The sequence below is a fragment of the Camelina sativa genome, chromosome 5, assembly GCF_030686135.1.
Source record: "Camelina sativa cultivar CO46 ecotype springtype chromosome 5, ASM3068613v1".
Taxonomy (NCBI): Eukaryota; Viridiplantae; Streptophyta; class Magnoliopsida; order Brassicales; family Brassicaceae; genus Camelina; species Camelina sativa.
Window position 1 is genome coordinate 4433473 of NC_141884.1, and position 25863 is coordinate 4459335.

Consider the following 25863-nt stretch of genomic DNA (forward strand, 5'->3'; position numbering starts at 1 on the left):
AACACAAAAGTTGCGTTTGATTCAGAGGTCTGAATCTGCTGTTAGACTATTGGGGTTCGAAGATCTCTGCTGTTAGATTGATTCAGCATCCTGTCACACCTTAAGGTACCTTGCAGCTAATTCTTCCTTTGAGTAGCCAGTAGCGCTAGGTTGGGACTAGGTATGAGATTAAGATTGACTAGTTGGTTTAATGACAGTACCTTCGATGATACGGTGTCTCGTCTCAACCTCTCTGTTTTTGGTTTCATTGGAATACATACGGCTGTTTTTAAGTTGAAACGACATGGCTTTGTGATTTTTCTCTCCAAGCGAATGGTGATACTCAAACTATCCATAATCTATATATGTTGAGAAAACCAAGTTTTGAGATGATGAGGCTTTGTTTGTTTTTAAGCACCAATAGTTTAAAACACTTGGTTTTATGGATTTTATCTCAAATAGAAGATTTATGTGGAATAGTTTAAGTTGATCAGATGGTAGAAATGGGATATAGATCTATGTTTTAGTCTTTACCATATCACTAAAGTTGTAGATTTAGTTGATGGAATGGGTCTTCAAATCCTATATGGGTATTCAAGTATATGCAAAAGAGTAAGATGGATTTTGATATATCATTGAAATAGTAGACTGACATATATGAGGATATTCAAAAGAGTAAGATGGATTTTGATCATCTTAATAGTAGACATATTCTAAGATATGCAAAAGAGTAAGATACATAGTTGTGACGAAGGAAATTACAAAAGATAAGTGATTTTGCAAGAAAGAAGATGGGGAAGCGAAAGATGTGTATGTGAGTGTGTCTAGGAGATCAATACATGAGTTCTTCACTTGTAATTTTCTCTTATCATTGTACTGGTCTTTTGGCCGAGTCTTATGTTGTATGAAGTTTCATTATTAATAACAAAATTTCTTCTTCTTTTTTTTGTTCATTATATATACCTTTCACTGCCCAATCAAATAACCAGTTTCGTCGCTATGTACTTCTGATATTCTTGCAGTTCGATCACTAGGCTACATATCGATTGTATTAACGTTTGTTGCTTATTAAGTTTTGTTTTCTTAGAAAGAATTGGTACATTTGAATCTGATAGTCTAACATAATTGATAATCTGATAATCTGATAGTTTCGTTTCCTGAAGATAAAAACATTAGAATAAATCTCATGTCAAATGCAATCAAACAAGCATTTAAACGACATCAAAGGTAAAAATCAAATCAGAATCTCTGAGCTTAGAAACCAATGCCACCGAATCATGGATTTAGAATCATACTATAACCAAAATAAAAATTCAATAAAACAAACAATTGATCTAGCTAAGACGAAGATGCAATCCTAGAGTAATGGTGGAGCATCGAGGATGAAAAATAAATAACCATGATTAAGATGATATGGAATTTCACATTAACCACACTAACCAGTAACCACCGGTTATTAATTTATTATTAACCAGCAAATAAAGAAAAACCAAAATCTCTACAATACATGTTTCGCCTAATTAGGAAAGCTTCATGATCGTGTCTGTCAACTCACTAGATCCTTTATTTCCAAGTTAGAACTTAATTAGTTAAAAAAATATATCTGAATTTACTATTTTTTTGAAAAGCTTTGGACTTTGGACTTTGGCCTTAGGTGTTATTGTCCAATTCACTACAAACAGTTACGTAGCTAAATATAACACTGGACACACACACGTATATATCGTACAGAATATTCTAAATAAAATGAAATATACTGTATATGGTAAAAAGTGAAATGTATGGGATTCTAGCATCTAACAAACTGAAATGAAAATTTTATTTTATAAAAATATAAAGTTACTACTCCTTTCAAATTGAGAAGCGGAGAAACCGAAAAAGACTTATTCCAACAAGGAATTACAAAATAAAAAAGATTAATTTCTATCCTTTTTTTTTTTTGATATCCTTTACCTTTTTATTTAAATATTCTTTTTAAAATTTCAATATATTTTTTTCTGAAAAACTCAATAATCAATATATTATTCTCCAGTTATAAAAATGTTAATTTGTTTCCTTTTTTAATATATTTTTCTTTTTATAAACATAAATATTCTCAAAATATATTGAACAAAATTTCAAATATTTATTTCTGAAAAAGTCAAGAGTCATTATATTTTTTTCCAATTATAAAAAAAAAAATACATAAATAAATAGCTTTTACAAAATATATCCAACTTTAAATAATATAATACAGTGTACATCAGTTTCATCGAAAAAGGCTTTTGTACTATTTACATTAAAAAAAAATTAGGGTATCCAACAGGGAAACCTTACCTTGAGACTATATAAAGCCAACTCTCGACCTCTCATAAACCTAAACCTAAAACGGCAAAGCCTGACGTCAAATACACAAAAGAGTTAAACACGAGCGCCGATCTGTAACTCCATCTTGACACAAAAGCAGAGATGAGTTCTAAGATCAGATCCCGCCGTTAGATCGAGTCATGGTCTTGTCTTATCGAAAGGTACTTTCATTTACTTCTTTTGTTTTGTTTACTGAGCCGAGCGTCGTCTAAAACATGGTCTTGTCTTATAGGTTCATGGTCTTATTTTCCATGTTCGGGCCCAATTTTCACCAGCCGTGTGTCTCTTTCGTCCTGTCCGTCCCGATTGTTTTTGGTGTCATCGGAATATTGAGATATCTTTCCAAGATAACCAACAAGGTTTTGTTGTGATTTTTCTCTCCAAGCGAATTTTTCATTTACTTACATCTAACCACTCACCATTCTAAGTCCAACATAGCGGATTCTAAGTCCAACATAGCGGATTCTAAGTCCAACATAGCGTAGTGGTATTTTCTAGTAAAGAAATACTAGAAAATTTATTAGATATATTCCAGGATATGCAAAATAGTTATATTTTCTAAACACCTTGGATTGTATAGAGTGAAAGCATGTTGTTAGTAGAATGGTATAACTGCAACATTTGAGGAGCAATCCACTCTATAAAGAACTGGATTCTTATTTATATCAGCTGACTGCTCTCAAGGTTTCTTATAATAATCATATTTTAGGATATGCAAAAAAAATTGTAACTTTTGATTTGTAATCAAACTGTATTTTCTAATACATTTGTTTTGTAATTTTTGTTTTTATAATGATTTTTAACATTTGTCTTGCAATTTTATTTGTGTTTATTTACTTTGTATATTATCATTTTTAAAGGAAAATTATGTTTATCATCGTTTCTGGTTACACCTTCCAATCAATTATATAAGTTTTATTTTACCCATTCGTAAACTTGTCCAGAATCATATATATACTCCATTGATCGACATTATATGCGTATTAAGGAGAAAATATGATAATTCAGGTCATGTATTTAAAGTTTGTATGGATTTGATCTGTTAATATCGTTCACTGGATAACACTATTAAATTGGCTTCCTCGTCACAATTATAATAAACCAAAGTATACATCACAAACATATAGGCCAAAAACATATATAAAACTAATGTCAAGAGTCGTCAGTTCTCAAACGTGCTTCAATCTCCTCATCCCCAGCTGTAGTGACCGACCAAACCTTTAAAGGCAAATTTTACTTTTTCGTCATCGAGTCATGCCTGTCTAGTTTTCAAAACAAAGTTGAACAAAGCCATCCAATGGCAAAACCAGAGATTTGTGCAATCCTAACATCAACACGCGACAGCTTCTGCATCTGGCTGAGATTCTTGACTATCCGTCTCAGTAACTACAGGGCTTTTCTGAAACTTATTCCTCAGCTGACCACAAGCAGCACTTGCATCAAGTCCTCTTGTTTGCCTGACGCTGGCAGTTATCTTACGTGACTCCAATGCAGCTGCAAACGCTAGGACCTGCACATTTTGGTTTAACAGAAGCGATTTAAGGAACTTTTTATTTGTATTCAAACACCAAAATCACAAATGCGTAGGCTTTAATGGTTAGTAACATACCGCTTTCTTGTATGGTCGCTTGTACTCTGATCCTTCTATCGGGTTGTAAGGTATCAAATTTACGTGATAAGTTTTACCCCATTCACGGAGTAGCTCTGCAAGTTCCACCGCATGCTCAACTTTGTCATTGACACCAGCTGCATCATATCATTTTTTAAACTATATATTAGGTGATATAATGTGGGAAGACAAAACAGAAAAGTTTTGTTCATTGCAAGGCTCACACACCTAGAAGGGCATATTCGAAGGAGACTCGTCTATTTGTTTCCTGGAAGTAATCACGACAATCCTTCATAATTGCTTCCAGCGGATAAGCCTTGGCACTTGGTACAATTTTCTCCCGGAGACTCTGATTTGGCGCATGTAAGCTGATTCACCAAAAGAACAGCTAAAGAGTAAGTAAATAATATGAAACATGAAAATCAATAAGATGTGACTGATCGATCCAGAGCATATGTTACATGATTAGAAGTTAAGAATTCATGATATGTTTGGGGTATCTTGACCTAAGAAAGGTAAGTAAAGTAGAAGAGATCATTTTAGTTTTGACCAACACATGAAAGGTGAGGACGCACCTGACAGCTAAGGTCGACTGAAGCTTATGAGAGGCAAGCTTCTTGATTGTGTTCGGAACACCTACTGTTGATATTGTAATCATTCGTTGCCCGATTTCAATGTCCTAAGTAAAAGAAAAGCATACTGCTGTCAAGTGAGTGCTATGTCTTATTGTTTTGCAATTATGCAGAGAAATAAATCATATATTTGTCTTAGAAACATGATTTTTTAATGGTCAAGTCTTTGTGTTGACTTGCCAATTAATTTACAGTGCCTAGATACTTAGCAAGAACTTCAATTATATCTACACAGAAGAACTATGTCAAAATGCAAAAATGGCTTACCTTGTTCATACATCGATGAGCATCAAGCACTGACTTTAGGTTCAACATCGGCTCACCCATTCCCATGAAAACCACATTTGTCACCCTATGCTTGAACACGTCCTCAATAGCCAACACCTAGAGATTTAAAAAATTACACTTGTAAACACAAGCCACATTTACATTTTTTACTAAGAATTCTTCTCCCGGGTCTTTCAAGTGGGAACAAACATCTGTTTCTAAACACTTACGCCTCTCTATGATGAGACATCTAGGATCAGATTAATAGTCTTTTTCATTGCATAAGGTATTCTACTTAAGATCTGAGCCTAAGTGTTTTATCTTGGAACTAAACCACAAATTCATAAATCTGTAACCATGCTCTCTTTTTGATCATCATTCCAAATAAGATTCTTTTGAACATATTTCAATTCACATAATCCATAAACTGCAGAAAACAAGAGGTAGTACTAGAAGCAAACCTGCTCAATAATCTCATGCCGCTGAAGATTTCTTGAAAACCCTCCTTTTCCCGTGGCACAAAAGGAGCAACGCAGAGGACATCCAACCTAAAGCAGAAAACTTCAAGACATCAGTATTAAAACTCAATTAGGCAAAGCCAAAAATATAAATCTCTAAGAAAGTCAGATTCACCTGGGAAGAGACACAGGCAGTGAGGCGCGTTATGCCCTTCTCTTCTTCTTGAACAGGTATACCAACAGTTTCGACCAATAGGTTATCTTCAAGCTTTAGCAACAACTATACGAAAGAAAAACAAAACATTGGAAACCTTTAAACACTAATCAAACACAGCTTCAAGCAAGGAAAAATCTCAAACATTGACACACAAAGTTTACCTTAATGGTACCATCAGTTGCGGTAACAGTTTGGTAAATGGGTGATCTTCCCACTTTAAATCCACCATCCACAAGTTCTTTACGAAACGTTTGTGGCACTTTAAAGCATCAATAAAATTGAAGATTGGTTAATGTCAAGAAAGATGAAATATTCATAAAATAAAGAACTTAGTGAGAATTTGCTCACAATTGCTAAAGTCTTCAACTTTACTAGCTTTCCTCTTGTAAATAAGATGATGGAGCTGCTTCCCTCTGTACCCTTCCTGCAAAATTAAAAAAAATCAGAACTTTATCGACTAAATCAAACCCGAATCCTTCTTAAATTGAAAAAAATTGGATCTTTACTTGACCGAGGTTGATAGCGAGCTGTTGAAGCTCAGGCTCCGTCATTCCGAGGAGAACCTGAGAGTCAATGTGTGGAGTACGCGCCGGTTTGGCTGAGGCCGGTTTAGGAGACGGTACGACGGTTGTGGCGGCAGCGGCGAAGGCGGTAGCGAAGGAGTGACGCCGTACTACCATACGAGAGATGGGAACAGAGAAGACTAGGTTTTGGAGCATAGCCATGGTATTGGTGGTTGTTGTCATCATAGCTTCGAATTCGATTACTCAAAGTTGGAAGAAGACAGAGTAAACCCTTTCTTCTGCGGCTAAAACCTCTCTGCAACTCTCTCTTCAAGTTCGATTAGTTTTTTTTGCTCACTAAGCGGATAAGCCGAAAGAACGTCACGCAGTTTGAATGCAGAATCAAGAACCGGCACGTATTCTTCACTCGCACTTCAGTAATTCTGAACCGGGGAAATTGGACCGAATTATACCAAAATGTTAAAACTGAAACCAAATCAAAGTTTGTTTATATTTTGTAAAACACCCTGTGCCATCAATTAAAAATTGTTAAAACGGTTGTGTTTTGCTTTTCGTTTCTGACTTGATGCAAATATCATAAGGTTGGATTTTAAATGACATTCCAAATTTGATTAAGAAGGTTAGTTGGGATAAATAAATTTACTATTGTATAACTTTACATCCATACAATACGTTATTTAATAATATATGTAGTGTAATTTTCAGTAGCCAATACTTTTGTTATTATTTGTATCAGTTTAACCTCTAGTATTTTGGGCTAATATCATATATCATATACTGTATATAAAAAAAGTTCGAATCCAAAATTACGGTTAGGGAAAAAAATTGAAGGAACAAAAATACAAAGAGCGTTATAATACAAGAGGCAAAAATGACCTCATCATATATATACTTCACTCGATATAAACAGCATACAAGGAAGCCTAAGGCCAAACATGTTCTCTGGTAACCGGAAAAATGTAATGCATCCGTTATCATTCTCCACATGCACGGTTTTGTCCAGAACTGTGTTCAATCCGTTGAAAACGGATATGTACGCAGTTTCAAGTAGCCACCGGAAAAATGTTCCATCCTGGAAATCAGTTACCAGCTTAATCTTAGAAGTATAAGCTTAAACACGGTTCCTGCCAAAAGGTTTTTGTGTAAACCGTTTTTCGGATGACTTGGAACCAGGTTTTAAACCTAGTTTCTTGGTATCCTTAACAGGATCGGTCTGACTTGGTTTTCCCAAATTGTCCTGAAGTTGTTGCAAGGCACGGACCACTTGGTCCATGGTCGGGCGCGACTTTGGTTCGAATGAGAGACACTGCACCGCAATGCTGGCCAATCTCACGGCTTCTTCAGGTAGGTACTGTGTGTCTATCCGAGTGTCAACGATTAGGAGAACCTTCCGTTTGCTTGTGAGGTACGGTCGAGCCCAATCCACAAGGTTTTCTTCTTTAGCCGGCCTGTTATGGTCCAACGCTTGTTTACCCGTTAAAATCTCTAGAAGCACAACTCCAAAGCTGTACACATCGCTTCTTGCATTTAAATGACCTGAAAAGGATTACAAAATTGGAAAGACAAAACAAAGATTCAAACCATTATCCATATGCTCTAGAATATTTGATCAAACTAGTCATAATTCATATTTGAGGATTGGTAGATTTTTGTTACCTGATGACATATACTCGGGAGCAGCGTAGCCATATGTACCCATGACCCTTGTACTAACATAGCTTAGATCACCCATTGGACCGTCCCTAGCTAGACCAAAGTCAGAAAGTTTTGCGTTGTAGTCCTGTTTAAGGGAAACAAAGTCATCAGTGTAAAACACTTTGAAGACATCTAACTACTTATTTGAATATATATTTCTCAACATACCCCATCAAGTAAGATGTTGGAGGCTTTAATGTCTCTGTATATCACTTTGACTGGATCGCTATGAAGAAAAGCAATCCCCTTTGCTGCATCAAGCGCAACCTTGATCCGTAGAAACCAAGGGAGTGGCTTAAAATATGCACCTCCTACATCAAAACCATGTTTCATCAGAACCTAAATACCAAAACAAAAACATAGAATTGATCAAGAGACTCACTTCTGAATAGATGATTCTCAAGACTTCCTTTTTGCATAAACTCGTAGACAAGAAGACGGTGTTCATCCTCTACGCAATAACCAATAAGTTTAACAAGATTTGGATGACTCATTTGCCCCAAGTAGTTGATCTCAGTCTGAATTCACAACAGAACACAACAAATCAGACACAAAACACACACACATTCACACTTAATACATAACTCCAAGTTTGAAAAAAACTGTACCAGCCATTCACGGTGACCTTGAAATCCTTCTTTGTTAAGCCTTTTAACAGCGATGACCAAACCAGTTCCAGGTTTAGTCGGAGTAAGAGTGGTCTCATCTAACCAACCTTTAAAGACACAACCGAAGCCACCTTCTCCGATCACACTATCTGGTCTGAAGTTTCTGGTGGCGAGTTTGAGTTCGTTAAAGGTGAAGCTTTTGACAGGGGTCGAACTCAATATCTCCCCTTCCGTCTTCTGAGCTGCAGCTACAGTCGATGAAGATTTCCGACTCGAGAGACTTAGTCCGAACAGATCGCTACTCTTACCTACACAACACAAAGACCATTTTCAAATTGGAGCCAAATCAAAATCGGATATTTCCATTCTTGATGAGTAGAACAGAGAGATGCATAATTCTTGATTTTCTTGTTTTTAAAAAAATTGAAAATTGATAGTTGGAGAGAGAAAGATTGTACCACTGTGGAAGAGGTCGGCTTTGACTCGAGAACTGAAGCAAGAACCCATTAGCTAAGAGAACAGATTCGTTTTGTCCGTTTTGATTCTTGATCGTTCTTCTTTAGCTTCTTGAGCAGATTGTGTTGTAAGCAGAGAAGGAAAAAAGAGAGAAATATAGAAACTTTCGATCATCAAAGGCATAAAAACGAAAAAGATATAAAAGATGAGAGAGAGATGTGAACAGATATGGCAAAAGGAAAGAAGAAAGAGAACAAAGTTTTGGTTTTGGGGTTTGGTGTTTTAATGAGAAGCACGAGGGGGTGACTAGAAGAAGAAGAAGAAGGAGAATGGTCTTTTTTTTCTTTGTGGATGTGTGGAAAAAAAGTCAAACAAATGGACAGAGAAAAAAAAAGGTGTATAGTTCGGCGAAAAGATAAAGGTCGTTGGATTCTATTTGATCAAAAATGATATGGTGGTGACCCATTTTTTTATTTATAAAAAGTCCTTTGGCAATATCCTTAACGTTTTGGCTGACAAAAAAAAAGAAGACATTTTTAGTCAAAATTTACTTGTTTGGGTGCTGTTTTTGTTACTACGGTGCGTGTCTGAATTATTACCATTAACGGGACGACAAACAAACAGCGGAACATGACGTTTGTCGATCGTAAACAAGTTGTTTGATTTGGTCACTCGACGTTTATTGGTTTGTGCGTGTGTAAGCAGAAAACAACACTTAAAGTTACCATTTAACAACCGGCCAAATCCCCTAGAAAAAAATGAGATTAAAAAATGGGAAAATTATAAATCAAGTAGCTTTTTCCAAAAATTTGGCCATCTACACATTTTTTTCAAAAGTTTGGTTAAATAGGTTTTATGATATAAAATTAGTCAATTATGCCCTTAATTGTTTTTTCAGATATATTTTGTTGATTTTTTGTCTCTTGAAATTAAAAGACATCAAATAATCGGTTTTTTGGGCTTCGAGTGGGCCTAAATTGTTGTGTTTTGGGTTTTGACAAATAAGGGAAATTGATCGATTGGAAACCAATTAAGGTTAATTTTTTTTCCCAAAAGGGCTAATCGCGACAAACCCTTCCGCCGTATCTCACCATCGTCACCATCTCGTCGTCACCATCTCACTGTCGTCTCTCACCATCGTCACCATCTCACCGTCGTCTCTCTCCATCTTGACCATCTCACCATCATCTTTCTCCATCGTCACCATCTCTCTCCATCTTCACCATCTTCCGCCGATTTGATTTCTTCACCGTCTTCCGCCGTCTATTCATCTTCACTGTCTTCCGCCTTCTATCCATCTGCTTCTTAGTCGTTTTGGTGGTCTCCTCTTCACTATCTCAAGGTCAATCCGGTTGAATTTCTCTTCTCCATTGCTCCTTGTCGATCGAATTGGGTAAGTTAATTTGTGTTTTTTTTTTTTGCATGTTTAAATTTTGTCCTTGTTTAATCTCGATTTCAATCTAGAATTGTCCAATGATAAGTAAATTATCAAATTTTCAGTTTGGATTTCTCTTAATCATGACTCCATGTTTATCGAATTTGGTATGTTTAATTGTGGAATTGTTTTGGTAATTTTTAACTTTTATTCTTTTGTAATCTCTATTTCAATCCAGAATTCAAATGAACATCAAAGTTTTTTTATAGAACATCATAGTTTTAGTTCCGTTTAGCATATTGACCATATAATTCTTGATTTTTTTTTGCATGTGGATTATTATTTTTTTGTTTTCTATTGACTTTAAAGTGAAAATTGTGTACCAGGGTTGATGAAACAAGATCGATAAAACTATTTAACAAGAACAAGAGTGATGATCGAAACATTTGTGAACACTTTTTTTGAACGATAAGGTTAGTGAAAAAGTTTGCATAAATCTCTTTTTCATATAAAGTTCTTCGTTTCTTCTTTTTCTTAGTTTGTTTGATTCTAAGTAGGGTGATATGAGCTTAGATATGAGTGATTAGGGTGTTGATTGAAGCGTATCCACACTTGTAGCAGCAACAGATTGTAACGTTGTTTTGTTTTTATCATCATTTAGTTAAAAAGTTTGCATACATCTCTTGATTTTAGCTGTGTTTGAGAAAGTTTGCATTAATCATATGGATTTATTGACTGCTTCTCTATATCAGTCATGACCCTCTTTATATTCTCTTTGCAGTCAATTATATTTGTCAGAGATTGACCTTGGCTGAGAGCAGAATTGGATCATAAGGAGCTTTTGTCAATGTCCTCAACAAAAGCACCATCAGATTCTGATACAAGTAAGAACCGTGATTTTTTTTTAAATCGTATCTCGTTTGTTCTTTTCTTTTTTTTTTATTTCAAGTTCCTGTTTGCATCTAAATGATTAGTAGTCTTAGTTTTCATTTATGCCAGATAAAAAAGGTTTGCGTATGTTACTTGTGAATCATTTTATTCAACTGTGAATTATTTTTTGGGTTTTATATATCTGGAATCACAGTTTGGTTCCTTTTTCCAAATGTTTTTGTTTTTAAAATCATGTGTTGCATCTAAATGATTAATAAACAAAGTTTTTTTGTTCTTAAATCATAGCTTTAGTAATCTGTATTTTCTTAAACTAAATGCTTGTTTGGTAGAAATTATATCTTGTTTGTTGACCTTATAAGCATTATATTTACACAAATACACTATCTCAAGAAATTGAGTAAGCATCATCTCACGGTTTGCTTCCTTTTTGCGTATGTTGCATCTAAATGATTAATAAACATAAACAGATTTTTTTTCTTCTTAAATCATAGCTTTAGTAATCTTTAGTGTTTGACTCTATTGGTTCTATTTGGCTTATGGATTGACTCTATTGGTTCTATGGACTTATAAATCATACTTTTAGTAATCTGTTTTTTTTTGTTTTGCAAAATTGAAGTCTCATATCTTTGTTGATTTATTTCAGTTTTGGCTAATTTATACTAATTCATTTTTTACTTTTCTCGGCAGGAATGGAAAAGAAGTACCCTAAACGGCTTATGAAAGATGGAAGCGAGCCACAAGTTGGGCAGATAAATAACACTTGTCGAATGTCAATCCTACACAAAATCAAGAAGGCATTACCAGAAGAGTATGAGATTGTGAAGGGTGATCCAGTTTTCGCATCTGTATTTGCATTGTATGAGAATGGTCTTGGGTACTCAGCTCGGTTGATACACAGCATCATGTGTAGGCAGTTGGTGACTAAGAGAAGACATGAGCTGTGGTTTGTGTTTGGTAAGAAGCCGCTTAGATTCTCAATGCAAGAATTCCATGCAGTTACTGGTCTTAAGTACTCAGCCGATTTCAGTCATGATTCAGAGAGTTGGACAGATGATAATGGGTTTTGGAGCAAATTTTTGAAGAGAGGTGGTATCATTACCATTCAAAACTTGATGAAGACCCACCTTGAAGCAGCTCCATCATGGAGAAAACGAGAAGATAGAATTCGGTTTGTGTATGTTTGTGTGATTGCTGGGTTGGTAGTGGCTAAGGATGAGAAGAAAGCTATACCACATTCATACATCAAGCTGGTCATGGATCTAGAGAAGGTTAGGACTTATCCTTGGGGTCTTGTAGCTTTTGACCATTTAGTTAGCTCTATAGTGGAAGCAAGAAAGAAACTGAAGAACCCCATTAGTTACATCCTCAATGGTTTCTCATATGCTCTTCAAGTTTGGGTTATGGAAGCCATTCCTCTTATTGGACAACTTATGGGAGAGAAGATTGACACAGAGATTACACTTAGCCGAATCTCTAATTGGAAAGGTGCTGCTAAAGTATCATATGATGAGTTCCTCCTTTTAGAGAAATCAATTGGATACAAGGTCAGTTGACTTCTTCTTTTTTCTTTTAAGTTTAAATTCGAATACATTGAGTTTTTTTTTTAATTGGTTTCTTTGTTTTTGTTTTGTCAGGATGTTGTTTATTCATGCATTTCCTCCACTGGAAACTTTGATATATTGCAGTCCATTGAATTTTTGAGGGGTGATGAAATTGAAGATTGTGAAGTGGACAACTTGGAAGCTTTGATCAGATCTGACTATGATTTTGGAGATCATATTTGGGAGAGTGTCGAAGGATATGGTGTGGAAGATGATAACATTGAGGATGCTGGTGTGGAACAATCTCAGACTGTTGGAGGGGACAATGAAGTTTCGGTTGGAGAGGAGAGTGGTCAGAAGCAAGCTGATATCCCAGAAGTGTCTAGCTTAAAGAAGAGGAAGAAGAAGCTAGTTGACCATGGAGCAGAGACACGGAAAAGAATGGTCTTAAATCAGATAGCATCAACTTCACATTGTTCTTGTGGAGATGATATGAAGCGGTTCTTTAAGGAGTTGATTGACTCTTCTTTCAAGAGCTTCACAGAGACCTTTGGATTGACTCTTCTTTAAGGAGTTCCGTGTAGATGCTGGTGTGGTGGAGAGATTAGAACCTACACCTCAAAGACGGAAGAGAATCCCTGTAGAAGATTTTACAGATGTGTTGTTGGTGTGAAGGTAATTTACTTTTATCTGTCGTTATTCATCACAATAGCTGAAATTTATTAAATATTGTTATTCAAACAATGATTTTAGGAGAAGAAGGAGAAACACATGTTTCGTTGGGTTGATGATGCTGTACTAGAGGAGATTAGGATGGTTGAAAGCAAACAAAACCAACTCTTAGAGGATCTAAAAAAGATGGTACCAAACAATGTGGAGCTCCAAAAGGAGATGGTGAAGGAGATGGAAGAAAAGATGGAGAAGCATATGATTGAGATCATCAGGCAAGAGCTAATGGTTGCAAAAGAGAGTATGGAGAAGTCGAACAAGCAGAGGATTTGTGTACTAGTCGTATTGGCAGTTTCAATGGCGTGGCTTTATAAGAAGATGATATGATGTCTTTGCTTTCTGTATTTTGTAGTTATGCTTAACACTTTTTGTTAGTCTTGTTTTTTGTACTCTGGTTTTAATGAAAGTTTGATTGAAAGAAAACTCAAACAAGGAATTTCAAAACACATGAGTGAAAGTTTGATTGAAAGAAAACACCAGCAAGGAATTTCAAAACACATGAGTATTTTATTAGTCTTAAATCAACACCATCAACGAATTTCAAAACAAATGAGTCTACTAATCGAAAATAAACACCATCATTCATCACAAAGGTGCTGCCATGAAACACAACCCACGAATTTCAAAACAAATGAGTCTATTAATCGAAAATAAAAACCATCGAACACCATCATTCATCACAAAGCAGCTGCCGTGAAACACAATCCAGAAGCTACCTGAAACATAACGAGTACCGTAAATATAAATGAAATCAAAAATTCAAAAACAGGAATCTTAAGTTGATGCACTAACCATTGTTAGATCACAATATCACAAGTCGTTCTGTTATGCCCTTCTTTGCCACACCGCGCACACTTATGTCTCTTTGACCCTTGTGAGTTTTGTGATGATTTTATCTTGTCTTCAGCGGATTCATATCTTCTTTTTCTTCGCCGTCCTGGATGTCTTCTTGTTTCAGGTGGTCGAACTTTTGCATCTTCAACATGCTGTGGGACTCGCCATTCTTCTTCAGGAACACCTATTGGATTAACAGTTTCCTCATATTGCGATCTCCATGCAGTAGTGGTATACACATCATCAGCATAAGGATATAGATCCTTGCCTATATCAAAAGCTCCTTTTATAGCATGTCTACAAGGGAGTTTTTGGATGCTGAACTTTCCACATGAACAAGTCCTTCTTTCTAAGTCAACAATGTAGTCTACTCCATTACCTTTAACCTGGATCTGCGATCTGCTCATCAAATAACCGTTCATGAATTTACCTTTCACTATTCTTCTTGAAATCTTTTTCTCCACCTCAACAGTTAAAGGATCTTTATGCTTTGCACTTAACTCTCTACTCTCATAAAACCAGCGTGTCATCATTTCTCTGATGCTGTCTAACAAAGGAATTATTGGATACTCTCTGGGTGTCCTCAAAGCAGCATTGATTGATTCAGCTGCATTGTTGGTGTTAATATCATACCTATAACCCGGAAAATGACAGCGAGCCCATTTTGTCACATCGGCTTCCTCTAGATAACTTCCAATAGCAGGACTAATATTATTAATTTGCCCAAACTCTTTCTCAAACTCAGCAACTCTATAAGCTTTTGATGCTTTTGCAACCTTACCAGCGACACCTCTGCCCTTATGATATGTTATCACATTACTAATCAAGTGGTGGATGCAAATACCATGTTTAGCCAATGGATAGATGTTTCCAATTGATTTAGCAATCGATGTAGCTCTATCTGACACAAATGATAAACCTTCTTCATCAGCTATAACCATCTTAAGTTGCATAAAAAACCACTCCCATGAACAATCATTCTCAGAATCAGCAATTCCAAATGCGATTGGATACAAATTGGAGTTACCATCTACAGCTGTAGCAACTAGGAGAACCCCTTTGTATTTATTCTTCAAAAATGTACCATCAACTACTATCACTTTCCGCATTGACTTGTAGAACCCTCTTGTTGATTGACCAAAAGAAATAAATAGATATTTAAATCTTCCCTCAAAGTCAATTTCATAATTCGTGAACGTACCAGGATTCGCTTCTTGTAGCATGTGCAAGTATTTTGGAATCTTAGCATAACTTTTCTCAGGAATTCCTCTAACTTCGTTAACTGCATACTCCCGAGACTCCCAAGCTTGGTGATATGTTAGCTCGCAGCCGTACCTTGAACGAATAATATTAACTATATCATTCGGTTTAGGACCTTCCTTCACACCCTCATAGCTTTGCTTAATGAGATGTCCAATTGTTCTTGCAGATGGAGTCCTACAAAATGAGTATTTTTTTGAAGGGGCACATGTATGGTTACCCACAAACTTGTTGATTTTGAAATATGTAGACGCTTGTAAACACTCAGCCTGGAGACGCCAGTTACAAACACTATCAATGCAGCGTATACACCACCATCTCTTATCAGATTTTGTAATCCTGTAGTCGCAGTTATATTTCATTGCATACATTTCCATAGTAGCCTGTAAAGCTTCCTTACTGCTGAAATATTCACCCTTTGTTACCATTGAATCTTCCAACTTAGAACCAGCAGCATCAACAAGATTAGCATCAGTACGCTTTTCTAATACATCATTAGTCGGCTTTGGTGAATTCCTTGAAATAACACCTACTGATTTTCCCACATCAACTTCCACATTACAATCATCGCTACTATCAACTGGGAACTTATTCAGATCGAACTGGACTTTACTCCTATCACCTTCATCAACTACTCTTTTGAAAGTAACACACAACCGAATCATGTTTATCTTTTTTCAGATATGCAAGAAAAATTTTCATACCTCTATCATTTGTCACAACAACAGGAGGACAATCAACTTTAACCTCTGTGGATAGATAACTGAATTCCACATCAAACATATTTTGCTCTATTTCATAGTCTTCTGAAACCATAACCTTCAACTCTTCAAGAGATGTAGTGGGTTGCAAAGTCAATAATCTAGCACGTTTTTCTTCATCATCAATAAATCTCCACTCCTTCTTGGCATCCAGTGTCCATACACCACAAGTAACATAGATTTGCATCATGAACAGGTAAGTGAAAGCTTTTGTGGAAGGTGGAAGAGATGGTGATCGATCACGTTAAGGTATAATGTCGATTTTTCTTAATTTGTTTATCTTCTAAATAATTTAGAATACGCATTCTATAATGTATTAGAACAAATCTAAACAATAATTACGAAATCTTAACCATAAATTAAGAATATTTAAAAAATATTTAAATTTATTCACTTTCCTTATTTAATTTATTTTCTTTCTATTTTAGGGTATTCTAAGGTTTACAGATTACAAATTCTAAAAATTTCTATGATATATCTTCTACTTCTTTTAGTATATAGGGTAAAACGTAGAAAACGAATTCTGAATTGATGTAGAATGAAGAAAAACGTAGAATACATATTCTTAATTTTGTAGAACATACAAAATTCAGGTTCTGAAATTTTTAGAACAAATTTTTCGTCTAAACTTCTTAGAACATGTACAAACTGTAGAATGAACAATCTAAATGTTTCAGAAAGAGAAAAAATCGTAGAAAGTCTATTCTAAACAATTTAGACCAGAAATCAGCAATTTACAAACTGATTTTTGACACCTAAAACATTTTTTTTTCAAATTTTTTTTTTAACAGTTGTATACTAACATGGGTTTTCTGTTTGTTTATTGGTTCAAATTTTTCAAAACTTCACTATTTCTATTAGTAGGGGCATTTTCGTCACAATTGACAATTTTGAAAAAAGTGTAGATGGCCAAATTTTTAGAAAAAACTCCTTTATTTATAATTTTCCCTTAAAAAATTTGGTGCATATTGAATAGATGTGGATAGGTCTATATATTAATGTTTGTACCATGATTTGCTTAACTTAACCTGTAGAATAATACACTGTCGAAAATCTAATCACCACCATACACCAATGAAAAAATCGAGATGTCTGTCATGTCCAATTACTTCGTTTTCTATCTCGTACGGAACTGTTTTTTTTTTTTTTTTCTTTCTTTCTAGATATATGAAGCTTTACATACAAGATACATTGACCCAAGAGATATAAATACAAATGATTATAAAAAAGTCATAATAATCAGGAATTCATAAAAATGGAATATAGGTTTGACTTGGGTGGTAGGTTTTTTTTTTGAATTTATGAGTCGCGTATTGTTTTATACGTCGTTGTCTTGTTTGGTATGGCTTGGACTTTTGAATCCAAAAACTTTTCTTTAAGAAAGATTATTTTCGATAATACGGGTTGGACAACTTTGACGTACGGAGGCACCCACTTGGACTTTGCCCTGTCTTCCACACATTTGCTACAAATTAAAATTCACCTTTTGTTCTGGTTATAAAGAGACGCCTTTCTATACACTAAATTCAGAAATTCTTTAGCTTTTCTTGTTCTCTCTTACATATAAGTTTACATTAGATTTGATTTCTCTAGCTGAGATGTCGATATTTGTTTGTTTAACTGTTACAAAAATAAAATTTACATGTCGGTTGTTGTAACACATGATTCCAAATAAAATTCTGATATCCATACATATCTTTGTATCCATATACAGTATTCATATATGATCTTTCAAGAGTATGTATATGTAAATGTCTCCAGTTGAATCGTAAAGGCGATGTTACAAATAACTTTTTCCACAATTTATGGAAAAGTTATAAATTCTAAAAGTAAATTATGAGCACACAGGTTTAAAATATTTAGTAAAAAAAAAAAAAAAAAACGGTTTAATTATTTTGGTCGTGTCCAAAAATTGGGTTATGGGTATATATTGACAATTCAGTTTGGATATTAGTAAGTAATATGCACACAGGCCCAAAAGGCCCATGAATAAAGAAAGTAAAGGCTTAATATACTTTTGGTTTCCATGTTCCTCATTTTTTTTAGTAGTTTCTCAATTTGTTTGAAATAAGTTGTTATTCATAATTTATTTTTATTTTTAATGTAAAGCAATACAAAAAAAAGTGTAAAGAAAATCAAAGCAATTAAGAATCAGATACAAAAAAAAAACCATAGTATACCACTTTGAATTGAAACCATATGTTTTAACTTTTAACTTATCAATACTATAAACTTTTTAAACAAGGAAATAAGAATGCATTTTAATATTTTGGTATTAATTAGATGGATAAAGTCCGAGTCAGCTAGTTTTTTTTAAAAAGCCACCTTTTAACTTCGTCCCCAAGCCAAACTTTTAATTTCAAGATTGTCCTCTACGCTCCACCTCCACCTCAGTTTCAGTTTTACCTGTTTACCCCTACACCATCGCTCTGTTTTAAAGATATTGAGATAAGTTAAAAACTAATTCTAGTTTTTCAGGTAAATGAATATTATCATATCCACTGTCTTGTCTTGGTTCATTTTTTTTTTTTTTTTCTGTTATTATCTTTTCGATTCGTTTATAGTTTTTTTTTTTTTTTTTTTTATCATTTAAGTTGATAAGGGCAGTTTAGTCATTTACAGAGAGTATTATATTAACCTCTCCTTCGCTTCATCTTCCTTTTCGCCTATCTTTCTGGAATTTTTTCTCTTTTCTCGCTTAAAAGAACCCTTCAAGCTCTCTCTCTCTGTATCTCCCTCTCTCTTAATAAATCAATCACACAAGACTCGTGAAAGAGGAACGAAACGCGTTTCTTTGTTATTATTATTGTACATACTCATTTCAATTGAATTTTCGCAATAAGTTTCTGGATTTGAATTTTTTTTTTGGGGTTACCTCGAGAAGAGAAAGAGAAATCGAATTAAGGAAACGATGGGGATGGATTTGAGGGCGGAGGAATTGTGGAATCAAGGGAGAGATTTTAGCCACGATGGTGAACGTGACCTAGGTCTCATGGTTACTGATTTTATCGAGACCGGAGGTGGTGGTAGCGGTGGTGCTGCTGATTCCTGGTGTAGCAGCGACAGCGATTCTGGATTTCCTGATCCTTCTTACCTTTCCGATAAGATTCAGGTATCATCAACTACATCTCACGAACGATTTGATTATCCTTAAAATTCAACGGTGTGTTCCTGTATATAATCTGGGATCATTAGAAGGTTGATTATAGTGTTGTGATGATGCTCGAATTAGGTTTAGTATGATACATTTAGATGAGTTATATAGATGGTTGATTTGTGTGATTGTGTTTGGTTTTGGTTTTTGTGATCATTGAACTTGGAAATGGTAGCTTTGGCTCTGTATACAGTTGCTAGGAAGCGTACATTATGTCACATAATCCTAATATTGAGACTAGTTTTTCTAAGGAAGGTGGTGAGCACCTTTTTCATAAACAGTCTTGGCCACTCTCGTATAAAGTATTTCAGAGATTATCATGGATTTGTTAGAATGGTAGCTTTTTCATGTTTACAGTGTTGATGTATGTGGTTCGTGTATGAAGGAAAGCATGGTTTTGGTATTTTTTATGGTTTCATGGGATAGGTGGAGAGCATTTTATTGAATTAGATTTCTCTGTTTGTGTACCTCCTGCAGTATCTTAAGTACTCTGTGGCTCAACACGAAACTGAGGTTCTCTCCGCGGTTCGGACTCTGATGCTTACTATTAAGGAGAAAGATCTTCACTCTGTGAAGTCTGGTACATGTAATGCCAGTTGCATCAGGTTTTACCTTGCTAAGCTTTTGAGACTTTCTGGATATGATGCTGCTGTTTGTTCTGCTAGATGGCAAGGCGGTGGCAAAGTTCCTGGTGGTATGTTTTTTTTTTCCTTCTATGGTTTTTCATTTTTGGCATAGAAGATACTTAGAGATTGATATGTTTTATGTGACTTCTATGAAATTTGCAGGAGATAATGAATATATAGATATCATTTTGAGTGACACTGAAGTAGGCCAAGATGATCGTCTGATTGTTGACATTGACTTCAGAAGTCACTTTGAAATCGCCCGAGCAGTGGATTCTTACCAACGGATAATGGAAAGACTCCCTGTGGTCTATGTAGGAACCGTGGCAAGACTAAACCAGTTCCTCCAAGTAATGGTCGATGCAGCCAAATTCTCTTTAAAGCAGAATTCAATGCCGTTGCCTCCATGGAGATCTCTGAACTACCTGCGGTCCAAATGGCATTCACCCCACAAAAGACATCTCGGTCCGATCGATCAACAAGGTCCTGGAATGTTCTTACCAGGAATGCACCGCCAGTGTGCTGAGAATTTAAAGAGGCTTCAGTTTGCTCTCCAAGTTGAACAAGAGTCTGAGAGATTCATGAAGAAGAAGAGCGGTTTTAGCCGCAGGAACAAACCCGACAAGATAAGAATTCAAGGGGCTCATGCTCCTTGAAGAGATTTGTACAGATGTGTTTTTGGGGCATCAAGAGGCCAAAGAATTTTGCTCTGTTGAGTCGTCGTTTTTGAGTGTAATATTTTTTGCGGCTGAAATGTTTTTTTGTTTTTTGTTTTCATATGGATTCATTTGGGGGTTACACAATAATAGCCAAATTTAGGCTTTATACGAAAGAAGCTAATATACGAAGTAATACACGTCAGGTAAACCATATTATATTTTTCCTCAGTTGTACGATTCGCCATTGGGAGAGATTGTTCTAAAAGCATGTTTCTGTTTGGGTTTTTTTTTCTTCCTCTTGTTGTTGTGTCTTCGATTACCAAAAAAATCACTGTTATGATCAATGTTTCTTTTAATATTCACATTTCACACCCATTGTGAATTGTGATATACATACAGTAAAACATCTATAAAATAATAATTTGGGTCCATAAAATTTTTTTAATTTATAGAAGTTTTAATTTCTCGATAATTAATTTATATAGACTTTTCTAATTTGGTAAAAAAATTCAGAAAATATTAAAAATAAAATTTAATTGTTATAACTAATCTTACTATATAATCATATATTTTTGATATAGTAAAAATATTAGAAATGAGCTCTAATAAAAAGTGTTTATATATATATACATATCTTTTGAAAATTTTCTATAATTATTAATTTATATTATTGATGAGACCATATATTTCATAAAAAATTTTCAAAAAAAAAAATTATCTTTATATATTATTGATATGTGTCCAAAATTATATTGGCCTAACTTGGGACCAGAAAATATTTATTAATTTTTAGAGATTATTAGTTTACCAAAGTATTAATTTAGGATAACTTCACAATTTTTTTAACAAATAATAACTATCTTCTAAATTTTACTATTACAATCATATCCAACACTCAAAATTTGTACTTTATCCATAAATAAATTAAGACAGATATGTTAAAGAGAATCCAGTTATATTTATCTTATTTTCAATAAATTCATGAAATGGTAACAGATGTTTACATTTGATGCAGAAGATCTTCATATGATACATATTATCCAAATTATATTCCATTTAACTCTTGTTTCCTTAAGTGACCATGAAAGAATAATAGATGCACACATATATGATTATCCTCTTATAATATTGTCAACCTAAATTACTTTGATACAATTTCTTTCCGTCCGGTTATAAAGGCCACGTTCATGCTTAATCATCTTCATCTATGTTCTACTGATAAAATTATATCCTAAACAATTTAAATTCACTAGATTTCATAGAAATTGAGAATCAACATTAGTATAAATACGCATGCATATAGCCTAATCTTCACTATCCAAACGAATCATTGTTATCTTTTTTTTCCAAACAATTAAGCAATGGCCAAAACGACACGGTGTTCTACTCTCCCTTTCCTCCTCATAGTCGCTCCCGTCATCTTTCAGCTCTTAGCCGTCACTTCGGCCATTGGTATCAACTACGGAACACTAGGGAAGCTTCAACCGCCGCAAAAAGTGGTTGACTTCATCAGGACAAAGACAAATTTTGACAGTGTCAAGATCTATGATGCGAATCCCAACATCCTCCGAGCCCTAGCGGGCAGTGAAATCAACGTCACCATTATGGTCCCCAATGGTAACATTCCTGCGATGGTCAACGTTGCAAATGCTCGTCAATGGGTCGCTGCCAATGTCTTGCCGTTTCATAAGCAGATCAAGTTCAAATACCTTTGTGTCGGAAACGAGATTTTTGCTAGTAATGACAATAACTTGATATCAAATCTTGTGCCAGCCATGCAAAGTCTTAACAAAGCTTTGAAAGCTTCCGGTCTCGAATATATTAAGGTTAGTGTCAAGTCACGATGATCAGAAAACAACGACAGCAAAAATCATATTTATCATATATATACTTCGAATTTACATTGTTATTTGTTATTACTATCAACAAAATGTAAATCCTCCATTATCTGACTGCAGGTGACAACTCCACATGCATATAATATATCTCTTAACCATAATGCACCAAGCCAGAGCAGTTTTCGTGAAGATGTAAAAGATTTTTTTACAAAGATCTTGGAGTTCCATCGTCAAGCTAAGTCCCCGTTCATGTTCAACCCCTACCCTTATTTCACAATGGACCGGAACAATGTTAATTACGCAATATTTGGTCCAGCAAATGCAGTAACGGATACCAATACGAAACACACATACAACAACTTGTTTGACGCAATGATGGATGCAATGTATTCTGCTATGAAGGATATTGGTTATGGGGACGTAGATATGGCTATAGGAGAGACCGGTTGGCCTACCGCATGTGACGCTCAATGGTGCTCACCTCAAAACGCTGCACGGTACAACCGCAATATCATCAAACGTGCAAATGTTATAGGGACACCGCTTATGCCCAACCGCCACGTCGATATCTTCATATTCGCATTGTTCAAAGAAGATGGGAAACCTGGTCCAACCTGCGAGAGAAATTGGGGGATATTCAAACCGGATTTTACTCCGGTTTATGATATTGGAGTCCTAAAAAGCGGTTTAAGCCCACAGAGCTCACCGAGCCCACAGAGCTCACCGAGCCCACAGAGCTCACCGAGCCCACGGAGCTCACCGAGCCCACGGAGCTCACCGAGCCCACGGAGCTCACCGAGCCCACGGAGTTCACCGAGCCACAATGGAAAATGGTGTATGGCTAAACAAGAAGCGACAGACGAACAACTACAAGCGAATATAGATTGGGTGTGCAGCCAAGGTATCGATTGTAAGCCAATCTCACTAAATGGCGTATGTTTTGATAATAACAACATGAAGAGTCGAGCCTCGTACGTTATGAACGCATATTACCAAAGCAATAAACGCACTGATGATGCTTGTAACTTTCGTGGTACCGGCATGGTCACTACTTCCAACCCAAGCACTAGCACATGCAATATACCAACAGAGGACACACCAAGCACTAGCGGAAAATGGTGTATGGCTAAAGAAGAAGCGACAGATGAACAACTACAAGCGAATATAGATTGGGTGTGCAGCAATGGTATTGATTGTAATCCAATCTCACCTGGTGGCATATGTTTTGATAACAACAACATGAAGAGTCGATCCACTTTCGTAATGAACGCTTATTACGTGAGCAAAGGTTACACAGAAGACGCTTGTGATTTCAAGGGTAGTGGTATCGTCACTACTACAAACCCAAGCACTAGCACATGCACTATACCATCAGGGGACGCACAAAGCACTAGCGGGAAATGGTGTATGGCTAAAGAAGAAGCGACAGACGAACAACTACAAGCGAATTTAGACTGGGTGTGTAGCCAAGGTATTGATTGTAAGCCAATCTCACCTGGTGGCATATGTTTCGACAACAAGAAGATGTGGACTCGATCCTCGTATGTTATGAACGCTTATTACGAGAGCAAAGGATACACAGAAGACGCTTGTGATTTCAAGGGTAGTGGTATCGTCTCTACTATAAACCCGAGCACTCCCACATGCACTTTTAGTTCCGGTGCACCAGCAACATGAAGTAACGCTCTGAAGAAAATATTAATAAAACAACATCCTTTGATTTCGAAATAAGAACAATCAATTTTTCTTTGTTCTTCTTATGTATATAACTATATATATATATATATACTCAGTTGTATTTTATTTCTCGACATATCTTAATTTAATTTTCATTATATATGTATAACTATAATAAAATTAAAAATTGTTATAAAACGTATTGTATAACTATAACTACAAGTATAACTATAACTATAAGACGTATCTAAAAGAGCTTACAGCAAACATAAATAGATAGATTGGAAAAATATAAATTGTTGTTGATAGATCCATAGGAGTTCAGTGACTGTGACACTCTGGTTTGCGGATATGTTTAAAAGAATTAATTTGGCAACCTATGTCACCAAAGTGCACTTATCTTTTCGATCAAGGATTCTGAGCTGGAGTAGTTTCAGGATGGATGACCTTTCTGGAAGTGATTGTTGGAACTGTGCGAGTGAGGACAAAACACAAGAAAATATCATATGGTGATTTGTAGGGTCGGTAAACAAGTATCTAAAGCCTGCCAGACGTAACAAACCGGCCGCCGGATATAGGTGGGTCAGGAGCCCAAGAGTAGATGTGGGACCCACTGAGGAAGGTGGTCCATGAACTGGGAGTGGGCATGGGGCTCACTAAGCAAAGTGACAGTCATGACGTTCCAGAGACAAATGCTACATAATGGTGTTTCAAAGACACTTCCACAAATACAATGGAAATTTTAACATTAGTTACTATCAAAAGATTTTGTGACGTTAGAAAAGAGTCTTTAATTTCATTAGTTGTTGGAACAAGCCATTTTTAGGTAGCTAAAAGACGTGAAGATGTTGTCTCCATACATGAGGAGGGCAGAATCGAGGTTCTTTCTATGGTGGAGGAGGTTGGATGCAAGGTTAACTCCCCAAGGGAAGAAGGTGGAGGAGGTTGGATGCAAGGTTATCTCCTGAAGGGAGGAAGGTGGAGCCAAAGTTCTCTATATAGTAGAGGAGGTTGGACGCAAGATTCTCTCCATAAGGGAGGAGGGCGGAGCCAGTGTTCTCTCCATGGTTGGTCATACACTATTGTGATGACACATCATTGATTAGTATACTATGTAATATATATTTTTTTTGAAATGTTTTTTTAAGCCAATAATTTTATAATTCAAAAAAATATGCAAAAATGAAAGTAAAAAGACATAATAGTTGGCTTAATGTGTTCATACAGACATTTTCTAAGGTGGTGGTAAAGAATATATTTATAACATACAATATATTTAGATGTAAAAAAATACATTTTTAATGGTAACTGTAACATATATAAAAGATTTGTAAATGGATATAAATCAGTATATTATAGAAAAAATAAAACTTATAAATAACGTACAACAACTTTTAATATATTTTTATTAAATTTTATTTTATTTTACAAAACTTTAAACCCACACATCGGACGGGTCCTTATCTAGTATATATATATACTTATCTTTTGATAATTTTATATAATTATTAATTTATATTATTGATGAGACCATATATTTCATAAAGAATTTTCAAAAAAAAAATTATCTTTATATATTATTGATATGTGTCCAAAATTATATTGGCCTAACTTGGGACCGGAAAATATTTATTAATTTCTAAAGATTATTAATTAGTTTACCAAAGTATTAATTTAGGATAACTTCACAATTTTTTTAACAAATAATAACTATCTTCTAAATTTTA

General features: G+C 35.2%; 7 protein-coding genes and 1 long non-coding RNA gene across 8 annotated transcripts; 5 read left to right on the plus strand and 3 right to left on the minus strand.

The window, feature by feature from the left end:
• The first annotated feature begins 2333 nt into the window (after window positions 1-2333).
• LOC104785469 (uncharacterized) lies at window positions 2334-3204 on the plus strand. Its single transcript, XR_767367.2, has 2 exons — window positions 2334-2486; window positions 2558-3204. It is a non-coding gene; the product is annotated as an uncharacterized LOC104785469 (long non-coding RNA).
• A 189-nt stretch (window positions 3205-3393) lies between these two features.
• On the minus strand, window positions 3394-6383 carry LOC104785470 (uncharacterized). Its single transcript, XM_010510692.3, has 10 exons — window positions 6015-6383; window positions 5857-5932; window positions 5670-5767; window positions 5467-5571; window positions 5295-5381; window positions 4834-4950; window positions 4510-4613; window positions 4163-4302; window positions 3935-4071; window positions 3394-3835 (listed from the first exon to the last, which is right to left on the minus strand). Exons 1-10 carry the CDS (start codon window positions 6255-6257, stop codon window positions 3656-3658), a joined length of 1287 nt encoding a protein of 428 aa, XP_010508994.2. The 5' UTR covers window positions 6258-6383; the 3' UTR covers window positions 3394-3655.
• A 455-nt stretch (window positions 6384-6838) lies between these two features.
• LOC104785471 (serine/threonine-protein kinase BIK1) lies at window positions 6839-9200 on the minus strand. The gene is made up of 6 exons (XM_010510693.3): window positions 8794-9200; window positions 8336-8643; window positions 8110-8245; window positions 7896-8038; window positions 7689-7812; window positions 6839-7568 (listed from the first exon to the last, which is right to left on the minus strand). Exons 1-6 carry the CDS (start codon window positions 8840-8842, stop codon window positions 7144-7146), a joined length of 1185 nt encoding a protein of 394 aa, XP_010508995.1. The 5' UTR covers window positions 8843-9200; the 3' UTR covers window positions 6839-7143.
• A 655-nt stretch (window positions 9201-9855) lies between these two features.
• LOC109132811 (uncharacterized) lies at window positions 9856-13750 on the plus strand. Its single transcript, XM_087452806.1, has 6 exons — window positions 9856-10184; window positions 10553-10639; window positions 10948-11050; window positions 11745-12601; window positions 12692-13273; window positions 13352-13750. Exons 3-5 carry the CDS (start codon window positions 11014-11016, stop codon window positions 13166-13168), a joined length of 1371 nt encoding a protein of 456 aa, XP_087308932.1. The 5' UTR covers window positions 9856-10184; window positions 10553-10639; window positions 10948-11013; the 3' UTR covers window positions 13169-13273; window positions 13352-13750.
• LOC147943261 (uncharacterized protein At4g04775-like) lies at window positions 13370-13654 on the plus strand. Its single transcript, XM_087452738.1, has one exon. It carries the CDS (start codon window positions 13370-13372, stop codon window positions 13652-13654), a length of 285 nt encoding a protein of 94 aa, XP_087308864.1.
• Window positions 13751-14124: 374 nt separating the features above from the next.
• Window positions 14125-15384, minus strand: LOC147943262 (uncharacterized). The gene has a single exon (XM_087512799.1). It carries the CDS (start codon window positions 15382-15384, stop codon window positions 14125-14127), a length of 1260 nt encoding a protein of 419 aa, XP_087368925.1.
• Window positions 15385-18524: 3140 nt separating this feature from the next.
• On the plus strand, window positions 18525-20794 carry LOC104785472 (uncharacterized). Its single transcript, XM_010510694.2, has 3 exons — window positions 18525-19294; window positions 19814-20030; window positions 20125-20794. Exons 1-3 carry the CDS (start codon window positions 19094-19096, stop codon window positions 20616-20618), a joined length of 912 nt encoding a protein of 303 aa, XP_010508996.1. The 5' UTR covers window positions 18525-19093; the 3' UTR covers window positions 20619-20794.
• Window positions 20795-21754: 960 nt separating this feature from the next.
• On the plus strand, window positions 21755-24334 carry LOC147943263 (glucan endo-1,3-beta-glucosidase-like). Its single transcript, XM_087450074.1, has 2 exons — window positions 21755-22447; window positions 22580-24334. The coding sequence occupies exons 1-2, from the start codon at window positions 21983-21985 to the stop codon at window positions 24134-24136; spliced, it is 2022 nt and encodes a 673-aa protein (XP_087306200.1). The 5' UTR covers window positions 21755-21982; the 3' UTR covers window positions 24137-24334.
• The last annotated feature ends 1529 nt before the right edge of the window (window positions 24335-25863 follow it).

Coding starts and splice junctions, on each gene's coding strand:
- LOC104785472 (XM_010510694.2), top strand. CDS start 19,094: ATGGGGATGGATTTGAGGGCGGAGGAATTGTGGAATCAAGGGAGAGAT. Junction 19,295..19,813: donor ACCTTTCCGATAAGATTCAG/GTATCATCAACT, acceptor TACCTCCTGCAG/TATCTTAAGTACTCTGTGGC. Junction 20,031..20,124: donor CGGTGGCAAAGTTCCTGGTG/GTATGTTTTTTT, acceptor TGAAATTTGCAG/GAGATAATGAATATATAGAT.
- LOC104785471 (XM_010510693.3), bottom strand. CDS start 8,842: ATGGGTTCTTGCTTCAGTTCTCGAGTCAAAGCCGACCTCTTCCACAGT. Junction 8,246..8,335: donor AAGGTCACCGTGAATGGCTG/GTACAGTTTTTT, acceptor TTGTGAATTCAG/ACTGAGATCAACTACTTGGG. Junction 7,813..7,895: donor CCAACATCTTACTTGATGGG/GTATGTTGAGAA, acceptor TCCCTTAAACAG/GACTACAACGCAAAACTTTC.
- LOC147943263 (XM_087450074.1), top strand. CDS start 21,983: ATGGCCAAAACGACACGGTGTTCTACTCTCCCTTTCCTCCTCATAGTC. Junction 22,448..22,579: donor CCGGTCTCGAATATATTAAG/GTTAGTGTCAAG, acceptor ATCTGACTGCAG/GTGACAACTCCACATGCATA.
- LOC104785470 (XM_010510692.3), bottom strand. CDS start 6,257: ATGATGACAACAACCACCAATACCATGGCTATGCTCCAAAACCTAGTC. Junction 5,572..5,669: donor CAACTGATGGTACCATTAAG/GTAAACTTTGTG, acceptor TCTTTCGTATAG/TTGTTGCTAAAGCTTGAAGA. Junction 4,072..4,162: donor CTTCGAATATGCCCTTCTAG/GTGTGTGAGCCT, acceptor GATATGATGCAG/CTGGTGTCAATGACAAAGTT.
- LOC147943261 (XM_087452738.1), top strand. CDS start 13,370: ATGTTTCGTTGGGTTGATGATGCTGTACTAGAGGAGATTAGGATGGTT.
- LOC109132811 (XM_087452806.1), top strand. CDS start 11,014: ATGTCCTCAACAAAAGCACCATCAGATTCTGATACAA. Junction 11,051..11,744: donor ACCATCAGATTCTGATACAA/GTAAGAACCGTG, acceptor TTTTCTCGGCAG/GAATGGAAAAGAAGTACCCT. Junction 12,602..12,691: donor AGAAATCAATTGGATACAAG/GTCAGTTGACTT, acceptor TTGTTTTGTCAG/GATGTTGTTTATTCATGCAT.
- LOC147943262 (XM_087512799.1), bottom strand. CDS start 15,384: ATGCTACAAGAAGCGAATCCTGGTACGTTCACGAATTATGAAATTGAC.